The 10,848-nt window shown below is 42.8% G+C and overlaps 1 protein-coding gene across 3 annotated transcripts; it reads left to right on the top strand.

Annotated features, from left to right (window-relative positions):
- The first annotated feature begins 683 nt into the window (after positions 1 to 683).
- znf513a (zinc finger protein 513a) lies at positions 684 to 10,001 on the top strand. Of its 3 annotated transcripts, XM_031870260.1 has the most exons (5): positions 684 to 881; positions 2,020 to 2,160; positions 3,499 to 3,633; positions 6,743 to 7,513; positions 7,626 to 10,001. In XM_031870260.1, exons 1-5 carry the CDS (start codon positions 722 to 724, stop codon positions 8,585 to 8,587), a joined length of 2,169 nt encoding a protein of 722 aa, XP_031726120.1. In that variant the 5' UTR covers positions 684 to 721; the 3' UTR covers positions 8,588 to 10,001. The 3 variants fall into 3 exon arrangements, with proteins under 3 accessions (XP_031726120.1, XP_031726122.1, XP_031726123.1); XM_031870262.1 differs by lacking the exon at positions 684 to 881 and having other exon boundaries at positions 2,027 to 2,156; XM_031870263.1 differs by lacking the exons at positions 684 to 881; positions 2,020 to 2,160; positions 3,499 to 3,633 and adding an exon at positions 5,638 to 5,993.
- Positions 10,002 to 10,848: the final 847 nt, after the last annotated feature.

Here is a 10,848-nt window from a genome sequence, read left to right as displayed (position 1 = left end):
ATGAGTGCATTGTATTTTTGTTGGACTGATACATATATCTATACGAACTACAGCTACAATGATTCAGTTAGGGGTAGCAACCGGAAATTGTTTTCGGAAACGGAAACACCCATCCCACAGAGTAGGGGATGGGTACAACACAATGGAATCAAGACATATCCCGCCAGCAACAATAACACGTCCGGTGTGCGCTCCTAACCTTCAGGATAAAAGCAACGAATTTAAACCGTTTAAAAAAAAGGTTCTGAAATACTGTGATTTTGATAGCAGTAGAAATGATTAAAGGCAAAGGCACGACAGAATTGGGACACTGCCCACATATCGTTTTATTAGTAGAGTAGAACATTGTCTGGATGAAAATGGAAAGCCAAAAACAAGTTGAGCTCTCATTTAGCACAGTGACTACAAGGCCATACAACTCATTAATGCCAATATAAATAAAATGAATGCATAAAACAAATCATAAAATCACCTCATTCTACAGTATAACATTGGATTTACATGTTTTCTTTGCTTTTTACACATACACATTAAATTACCAAATCACATGAACGTAACGTCTGTTAAGTATTCATTCAATATGTTAAATGTTTTGTTTAATTTAACTTTTACGTTGTCGTTGGTGTAGATGTCGCTTTTATTCTGAAGGACTAAGGCCGGAAGTCCTCTTGTTGTTGCTGCTGCTGCTGGAGCACAGGCGCATCAGAAAATCAATTAAGTTATGAAAAATACCATTAATTGCCTTTCTTTGTCACCGCAGCTCATGAAGAAATGGCGGATCTCCAGACGTTGTACAATTGAGGGAAAACCTTCCGCACCTAATGGCGTGTATTCCGACGATAACGAGCATCTCAATCCACAGGAATATTTACGTTTTTTAGGTAAGTTAGCTTGATAGCTAACTAGTGAAGTTGACATTCGCTGCTCGGCTAATTTAGCAATAGGTTAACGTGTTAAGCCACGGCTACTATTGACTGAAGAAGGCACTTGTCAATTCATTACTACGTGCTGATGAGGACGCGTTTTGTTCAGCCACTCGTTAGGTTGCAAACCGTCAGTTTCTCCCAAATAATGCCAACATTTCATGTTGTACAGGCACCACATCTGTTAGCTGCATGCTACATGAAGACATCTTTCAGTTTTAAATTGCTAGCTGATTCGCTTGATTGCTCTTCTGTCTGCGACTGCAGCACCAGAGCTAACGTGTTAGCCATTTTGGTAAAGTAGCCCGATAGCTAGCCACTTAAAGGTGGATTCTGGGTTTGTTTGCAGTGTAAGTGCAGGAAATACACTCGTATAACATCTGTTTCCTGTGATGTTAGTTTATCAACTGCACTGTGTGTAATGTCCTCCAACCGGCTTCATTGGGACACAATAGATATGCTGAAGAATGATGGCTAGATACACTGCAGTAAGACTCATGGCACTGAATTAGTGACAGTTTTATATTTGTTTTATTTTAAGCAGGGGGCTTAACTGACGTGAACGAGCTAGATAATCCACATATGTTACTGTGAAATGACTGTTTAATAGTCTGTATGTATTCCGTATGTACTCTGTATGTGCATTTGTTTTGATGACACCATCAATCTTCACTACAGACTTCATCCAATTCAGTTTTTAACTATTAAGCTTTGCAGCTGAAATGTGTGTTATTGTATTTGTCGGTACATTTTGGAGTTGAAACGATTTTTAATTTGTCAGGTTTTGCTCAATAGAAAATGCATATTAATTAACAATCAAATTATTATTATTTTTAAGCAAAAATGACACAAATTCACGGGTCCAACTTGTCAAATGTGAACATTTGCTGGTTTTCTTATTCTTTTGTGATATTTGTGTGAGTTTAGGACTGTTGGAAAGATAAAACAGGCAATTTGAAAATGTCACCTTACGCATTAGGAAATGATGTTGGGCTTGAATTTAAATGAGCGGGTAAACTTACATTTTCTAGACCAATACAAATACACTATTCATCCACAAAAATAACAACTAATTGATTTTGTCTTTCATCTACAGATATACTGAAGAACACCTTTCAAACGGATGACAATGAGCTGATGGTTTTGGAAGTCTGCAAGAAGACGTTGCAAAAAAGAGAGCGGCTGTCTGGAAGATGCCAAGAAAAAAACAACAGAATCCACAGCCAGTCAAGTGTAGGTATTCAAAGATCCTTTTTTCACGTTGACAAGTTGATTGCATAGCAAAGAGCTTCAGAAATTGTCTTGACATCTTTATTTTATTTTAAACAACATACAGCAACTGTGGCTTCACATTTAGGTCTCCGATTAAATCCCTGTGAATGTTGGCCTGGTCGTTTACAGCGTGTGTCCTCTTTCTCTGCTCACATCTGGACACCAGGCGTTGCTGTTTTGAGTACTTGAAAATGTTTCACATTCTGCATACATTCACATCATTTTTTGTAAAATGTGCATACTGGAAGTTACGCCTGAAATTCATAAAGTTGGAAATGTACAGACGCGTTAAGAGATCAGATCCTCAGTTACTCATTGCTTATTATTGTTAGGTATGTTCTTAAAGAAAATAGCAAAAATAATGTTATTGTCATGCAGTAATAACAAAGGGTTTGCTTTAGTAAGGCTTCCCTTGACCAGCACATACTAGTAAGGTAGTTTATATGTACGCCTATTTAATAGCCATCTATTATCTAATTCGATTTGATGTGGTTTTGACAACCGTCCCACCTGATGTATTATCGCCATCATGTCAAACACCCAAAAACGGCCACTAGATGGCAGCATGATGCTGTTTCTGTAGGATTTGCTCAGCAGTGCTGATGAGCTCGATGCCCTTGAATTGGGCTGCTGATCAGTGCCAGCTGTGCGATATCTGTGTGGATTCCATCAGGCTTTGAGAGACCAGGTTAGGATTTTCAGGCATCATTAGCTGTAACTGCAGTAAAGGGGCTCCATCTGTCAACTGCCAGCATAAGATGCTGTTTGTACACTGTAGGGAAGTAAGATTGTATATATTAAACAGATAACCTTGTAGTGTCACTGAGAGGATTGTTACCAGCAGACATACAGACCAATTACTGATTACATGGCCGATTGTATTTAAATACACCCCGTATTTGTATGCTTTACTCAACTTTAATTCTATAGCCATGTACAGTTGTGCCCCGAATAGTTTAACAACCGCATGGAGCCTGGTGTCCCAGGACCTGGTGACCAGTCAAACAGCAGGTAGTGGGAGGAGTGTGGCTGCAAATGCAAGCCCAGAACTCCCCCTGTCCCAAATTTCACCCATTCTCATCTGGTCACCCGATTAAAGTTTTCCTGCCCCGGGCGCACATTTAATGTCGAGCCCTAATCGGGCCACCTACGATTGTATTTGACACTGGGCCGTGGAGTTTCTCTGAAATGTTGCTTTCTGCTTTATGTGCCTTTTTAAGCGCTTGTTGATTTAAAACTGCGCCCTGAGTGAAATGCTGGTAGTCATCAAATGTTGTTGATTTGCTCTTTTCTGTGACCGTAGTGGATTCTGAAGATGGAGTAGCCGTTGAAGCTCCTGGAAACCTCACCTTAGACACGGACTTCCTTCTAGGACAAGACCTTGAGTTTGGTGATCCCGATCATGACCACAAGATTCTAGGCCTGGACAAATTCTCAGGTTTGTAAACCATTTTTTAAAGAAAACAATGAAGCATTAAATGTTATAATCCTCAAGATTTCAGTTCGTGGTCAACGTTGCAGTGGAAACAGCAAAGTGCTTGAGCCGCAGCTTTGTCAGAAATATACAACTGGAGAGTAACCTGTATATTTCATTACACCCTCATGATAGTTCAAGACAAATAGTTTTATCGACTGCATTCAGTGCTAACCTTGTGACAAAATGCACTCGTTCCTGTGATTGCTTCACAATAAAAGCCAACCATCACACTGCAGTAAAGCCAGCGTCCTCTTTGGAAAACACGGTGAAAGGAGCCCCCACGTTGTTGTGCGTGGGGGCTCGGGAGTATATTAGGCGTCATGGTGAGTGCGGATTTCAAAAGAAAAGCAACACTCCAGTGAACGTGATAGTCTGTCACTAATAAATGAAACAAATGTAGAAAACAATCGCATGATTGCAGAGTATCACTCAGACAGTATCGGCACATTCTGATGTGGAAATTCAAAATTAAAGCTCCAATACAGAATACATTTGGATGAGCGCAATACCCCTAATCGGACATTGTTCATTACACAACGTGAGCAATGGCAAATCATTTAGACTTCATGCACGGGTGTATTTTCCCTCTAAATTCAAATTGATGTTGAAAGGAATCGTCCTGTTTCTCTTCAGAATGAAAGACCACCTCAGCGTGTAACTCAAGACCGCGTCAGGACATGCTGATATGTCATTTCAAAATTAAAGCCTTCTAAAATGTAGCATTAGTTCTGTTCCCTCTAGATTCAGATTAGAATTGAAAGAAAATGTCCTGTTTCCTACAGACCAGTTTCACTTCAGAGTAATTGCAGACCACCTTAGTGTCACCGACAATATCCGGACATTGTGATGTGGAATCAAAAAATGAAAAAACCTCATCAGCCATATTCCCTCTAAACCCAAATTAATATTAAAAGGAAACGTGCCATTTCCACAGCCCAATTTTACTCCGCAACGATAGCAGACCACCTCTGAGTGGAACTCGGACAGTATCGGGACATTGAATTTCAAAATTAAAGCAGTCTAAAATGTTGCTCATGACAGCTCTGATGCAGTGAGGCAAAATGACCCGCTGCATCATTTCCTGGTAATCCCACCTGTGAAAGTAGGCAATTGTAATGTTAACAATGAAAACTGCTCTATAGTTACAGAATGTAAATACATTAAGAGTTGTGGCAGAACATTTTTTTTTTTGGAAAAGGTGTTGCGTGCCGTTGATGTCAGCTCGTCTGTCTTTACACTGTCTGTTCGTAAGTAGGTCAATTCTATCTGTCAGCCACATTTTTCTCTCATAGTGTCTGAACTGTTTCCAGTTGCATGTTCGTGTTTCTATTAGTATATTTTCTGAAGGTCGTCTGGTATGGTAAATGAGTATTGATTATTATACAATAAAAGGGAATGGGAGTATCACACAGCCTGATCATTATAGTACATTTCAATTGACTGCACAGTCTGAACCTTTCCTGGTGGAAGGACGATAGTGTCATTATGTTTCGTCAAAGCCCACATTTTAACTTCCTGCCGTTTGTAAGAAAAACATGTAATGAATCGTCGTACGTCTGAAAGGAAGTGGCGGCTTCATTTGTAAAGTACCCGCTCCACAAAGAGGACTCGCAGGTTTTTACAGTTAGTTTGTCAGCGTAGCTCCTTTGTGCCACCGTCAGAGAAATGGAACTAGCAGCTCATTTTTCCCAGCATGCCTCTTTGTCAGAGAGAATGATCTGAAAAATGGAAAAGTAGAGAAAGGAGCTGAGACACCATTCCATTATTATACAAGGGTCATAAAAACAGGACCATTACCATCAAGGACACCATTATAAGAGGGCATTTATTCATCATCATCATCATCATCATCTGCTGCCTCATCTGCTGCCTCTGCTCCCACTGCCATTTCCCCCTCATCATCATCATCATCTACATCTACCCTCGTCATCATCATCATCATCATCATCTACCCTCATCATCATCATCATCATCATCCACCCTCATCATCATTATCATCAGCCGCAGCAGCCTCACCATTATAGTCATCATCATTACCATTAGGCTCGGTAATCATCCACGAGGGGTTTCCATGGGGCAGATAAAAGGGCAGCAGACTCTCGCCTTCCTCACACTTTTGCCTCGGCGTCCGTGGAGGAGGGTTGTTCTTCTTCTTCTGGCTCCTCGTTCACTTTCGGAAAGAAGACACTGAAGCCCGGAGAGTTCTGTCCTGAAGCTTTTCTTCCTATCCTCTGTGAAAAGTCTCCTTTTTTTCTTCTCTTTTTATTGCCTGAAAACCTCAGATTGCACGAAACGGCACAAACCCAGTTGACTTTAGCGCCGTGAGTATGAAATGTTTCTTTTTTCCGCTGTGGAGACAGATTCTGTCTGTACTGATGTCCTCTTACTCACCGTGATGGAAACAGAGAGGCGTTATCTGTAACCGCTCGCTGAGGCTCGCTGTTTTCTTTACTCGCGTTTGAAGTCGTTCAGTGAGATTCGTTCAGAGATGCAGTGTGAGCTGGATGTTTGCCTTCAGGTGTCAGTCTGACCTGACCTCAGTAAAATAAAATGTCACTTATTTGTATACTAACAGTGTAAACATAAAACATGTTGTAATCACATGTAAATGTAGTGAGTTCAACAATTATACACATTACAAACAAGATATTTTGGATTTGCTAACATTTGATCTCAACATCTGCAATAGTTATAGTCCTTCTGTTCGATTTAGAGGAACAATACAAATACTCTCACTGTATAATAATGGAGGCGTGTGTGATTGTCTCTGCTTCTGTGTGTCTGTATGTATTGTGCTGTACTTTCAAAAACATCTGTATCTCAATGACATTACCTGAATAAGCGCTGTATACAGTATAATACAAAATATGCCATTCTAGATGGATTCAGGGCAGTTACTATTGTAAATCGTGGTGGGAAATATTGCAGATTGAATAAATAGCAGTATAGATATGTGCTCTTGTTTGTTAAAGTCTGTAACGACATTTAGAGTGATTTGGGGGGAGGTCTTTGTTCTGAAAACATGTGCAGTGTCTATAAACATGTTCTTCTGTTTGTCTTCCCTGTTCAGAAGTAGCTGCTGAGATCGGTTTCTCTGTGTATCCTCTGGGTGATGAGGAGAGCCCCGCCTACAGCCAGCTCAGCATGGAGAGTGAAACAGACAACTCGCACAGCACAAACGACACCGGGAGGGAAGACGAGGGCGGCGCCGCCCAGTCCGAGCCCACTTTCCCTCCTTACCTGTCCTGCAGGGGCTGCGGACAGCTCCGCGACGACCCTCTGGGGCCGGGCATAGACCTGGTCGGCCCGTACTGCCTTAGGTGCTGCAAAGCCTCCCGGGAGGCCAAAAGCACGGACTTCTGCTCCCCTTTTGGAAGCCTCGCCGGGATGCGCGCGGCTGCCCATTTGCAGCTGGACGGCGACGAGTTGGGGAACGGGATGGGTGACAAAGGGCTGACAGTTGAGGACAAATTGGCCAAACTGCACTCGTGCCACCTCTGTGGCTTCTCGTCGCGTTACGCCAACCACGTGAAGCGCCACATGAAGACGCACAACGGGGAGAAGCCCTTCAACTGCCCCTTGTGCACTTACGCCTCAGCCCAGCTGGTGAACCTGCAGAGACACCTGCGCATTCACACCGGGGAAAAACCGTACAAGTGTGACATCTGCTCGTTTGCCTGCAGCTCCCTCGGCAACCTCAAGAGGCATCAGCGCATGCACGTGCCCTCTGCGGGGCTGCGACAGGACGTCCCGCCGCGACCCACCGGTGGCCCAAACAGCCTGAAGAGGCACCTGACTGGGCAAAGACCCAATGAAGAAGTGTCTTGTACTTCAGCCAAGGGTATGTATCATGTCCTTCATTCATTATTTCATCATATTCATAACTATTTTTATGTTATTTGTCATTTAGTATCTAATAACTCAGTCGTCTTTTTTTTTTTTTTCTTTTCAAGTTTCAGAAGTTACAAGGCCGACTTCAAATCTGAGTTTGGGAGCCCAGAACAATGACTACCTGTCAGCCTTCGATGGCTTAAAGGGGGCATCACCACCCCCCATACCAGCCTCTAACCCAGCTGCTGGCCACCAGCCTCCACCGCAGCTGAACACCGCAGACGGCGGCAGCAGCAGGGCGACCAGAGGGGGCGCAGCGGACGGCGCTGCCCTCCCCTCTTCCCTTTTCCCCTTCACCTGCCGGTTGTGCGGCATCGTGCTGGAGGACGAGGACGGCTCCTCGGCCCAGATTTGTGCCAAGTGCACCCTGGAGATGCTGACTAAAGACTCGTCGTCGTCGTCTCCCAACAGCCCCGGCGAGCGCAGCGACAAGGTGTACACCTGTTCCGCCTGCCCTTTCCTCACACACTACCCGAACCACTTGGCGCGCCACATGAAGACTCACAGCGGTGAGAAACCCTATAAGTGCCCACAGTGCGACTACGCCTCAGCGCACTTCGACAACCTCAAGCGCCACCACAGGGTGCACACGGGCGAGAAACCTTACAAGTGCCATTTGTGCGACTACGCCTGCGGGAACCTCGCCAACCTGAAGCGCCACCAGCGGGTGCACTCAGGGGCAAAGCCCTTCCAGTGTGCCGTGTGCAGTTACAGCTGCAACCAGAGCATGAACCTGAAGCGCCACATGCTCCGGCACACCGGGGAGAAGCCGTACAAATGTCAGGAGTGCGGCTACACGACCGGCCACTGGGACAATTACAAGCGGCATCAGAAGAAACACGGCCTGGCCACAGACGGATGGGTCAAAGTTCCAATGACCGGCAACGACGAAGGGGCGGAGGCGAGGAAAGGGATGGGAGTCGGCGCTCCGACTCACAGAAAAGAAACGGGCGTTGATATGCAGTACATGTCCAGGGAGGGAGGTCAGACACTACACTCCTGCTACAAACTTGAGATTGTATAAAAAAAAATATAACTCAGCAAAACTAAGCTACCAGCAACTTGTTTGTTTTTTCTCACAGAGCCTTTATATCATTTCCGTGTGTGTCAGACTTTTCGTGTTGTCGGATGTCTTCAGAGGCTGCTAACTTTTATTTGTAGAATCTCGCACAATTTGTTTTGAATATTTCAATTTAAGTGGATTTTGTTTTTCTACTCTGCTTTTGCGGTCGGGACAAATGGACGTCGTCTACCGTGGAAGCCCTTTGACTGTCTCATTCTGTACGTTACAACAGCCCCCTCTCATATTACAACGCACATCTGGTGATTCCTGCGAGGACGGACAACATTACAGAATATTCCCTCAATACACACGTGCACATTTCTGCCTGAACTGTTGAGCTGCACTGTGTAGTGTGTGTGTGTATATATATATATACGTTTATTTGTTTTTTATAAGGGGGATTTGCTTATTTTTCATTTAAAGTTGTTGGTCTCAAAAAGTTTAGCTCAAATCTTTGTTTTGTGCCAAAAATGTAATGACTGAGCTTAAATGATCATTTACCCGACTCATTTTAACTTGGCTACACAGTGCAGCTTTAAGTAAAGATGGGTCCTTGTAAGGGCCAATATTGTGCTTTGTTTGCATTGGGGCTCTGGTAATGGCATGCCTTCACATTCATTTGCTAATGTATGTACTATTATCAGAGTGCTATTTAATAATACTGGAGTTGTTTTACCCTTACTGAACTATATCGAGTCATTAGGTTGTGCTAACCTAACTAAAGTAATGAACTGCATTGTCTTTATTTTTTAGCCGAACCCCTCAGGATTATGTGAAGGTTATAAAGACTATTTTAAACACACAAATTGCATGCACAAGCATTTTGAAAGGCCCTCTTCAGTCTTTATTTGGTTGTATGGTTAAAATAAAAGCACAATCGTACACACTTAAAAAGGGTTAAGACTAAGTTGTGCGAGGGGGGACAAGCATTGGTTGACATTACTTATTACAAATTGTAATCCGAGCATGTTCAAAAGATTTATTTCCCCTCAAACTTGTACTTTCTACAAATAATTAATTTTATAATTTCAAATCATTCTGGGTCTTTCTGGTCACGTTCCTGTCGATTTATTCTTTACTGTTGACTGTGAAATTAGCCCATTCGTGTTTTTTACTTGAAAAGGATCACACTATTAGTAAGCATGTGCGTGTAATGTTTTATTTTTCTAATGGGGCTGTAATACATTGCTAGAAATGTCTTTTTAATCAATTTGAATGTGTGACGTGTCATTTAGTTCCCATGGGAAAAATATTAGGGACTGATTTAAGTTTACGCTTTTTATGAATTACTATTATATGCAAGAGATATTTTTCAGGTTGCCAACTTGCCATGACACAATGGAAAATTGATTAGTGCCGACATCCTCCCCCCCCCCCCCCCCAGTGTCTGTTTTTTTTGTCTGTTATGCAGTGTCTCAAATGCCTTAAGTGAAGATTTTGAAATAAACACATTGAATTAATTTCATTGAATGTCAAACAGACTGGATCTCACTTCTTCCTCAGATCTCTGAGTGGCCTTTATTAAACACGTTCTATCGATTGGTGACTCGGTCCATCACTTTGGTCCTTGACTGAAATACGACATTGTGGTTCTGAGTAATATAATTTTGATGGATTGCCATAACATTTAATTCAGGATCATGATGACCAAACACCTGCAAACCTGGCATCCATCAGCCAAGCTATACTTTCAATTTAGGAGCAAATGTTGGCATGCTAACGCGCTACACTACGATGGTAAACATGAGCATGTTTGGCATATACCTTTAGTATTTCTGACATTTCTTGTTGACGGACTGATCTGACGATATTAATTTCAAAAACAGTTGAACTGAACTAAACAATGCAACAGGTTAAATTTCCTCCCTTCAAAATGCAAAAATATGAAGCTGTTAAAAGGCAATATTGCTTAAAAGAAAACCTCACTGGATGTTGGTTTTAGAGAGAAATAAATTCCTGTCTTTTCTTGGTTTGTTGCTCAATCTTCATGGTCCTCAGCACACTGGTTTCTGTCGAGGTAACGCCTTAAAAAAGGAGCTGAACGGGTCGTTCCTCCCCGGCATGCTGCACAGCTCCGACCTTACTCCATCTCCCCTCACAAACAAAACCAAAATCCCCTCTAACAATTCTCTCCACCCTTTGTTCATCGGGCCACACCCCCTTACACCTGTGGGAACAGAACACCTGACCAGTGTTGAATTGTGGGAAGTGACACGTTAACG

This window comes from Anarrhichthys ocellatus, unplaced genomic scaffold (assembly GCF_004355925.1).
Source record: "Anarrhichthys ocellatus isolate YVR2014 unplaced genomic scaffold, GSC_Weel_1.0 scaffold52, whole genome shotgun sequence".
In the NCBI taxonomy this organism is placed as follows: Eukaryota; Metazoa; Chordata; class Actinopteri; order Perciformes; family Anarhichadidae; genus Anarrhichthys; species Anarrhichthys ocellatus.
This window is presented reverse-complemented; position numbering and strand designations above follow the sequence as displayed.

Excerpts from the sequence above, each read along its gene's own strand:
- znf513a (XM_031870260.1), top strand. The coding sequence starts at position 722 with ATGAAAAATACCATTAATTGCCTTTCTTTGTCACCGCAGCTCATGAAG. Across the intron at positions 882-2,019 it reads GGAATATTTACGTTTTTTAG|ATATACTGAAGAACACCTTT; the intron begins GTAAGTTAGCTT and ends TTTCATCTACAG. Across the intron at positions 3,634-6,742 it reads AGGCCTGGACAAATTCTCAG|AAGTAGCTGCTGAGATCGGT; the intron begins GTTTGTAAACCA and ends TTCCCTGTTCAG.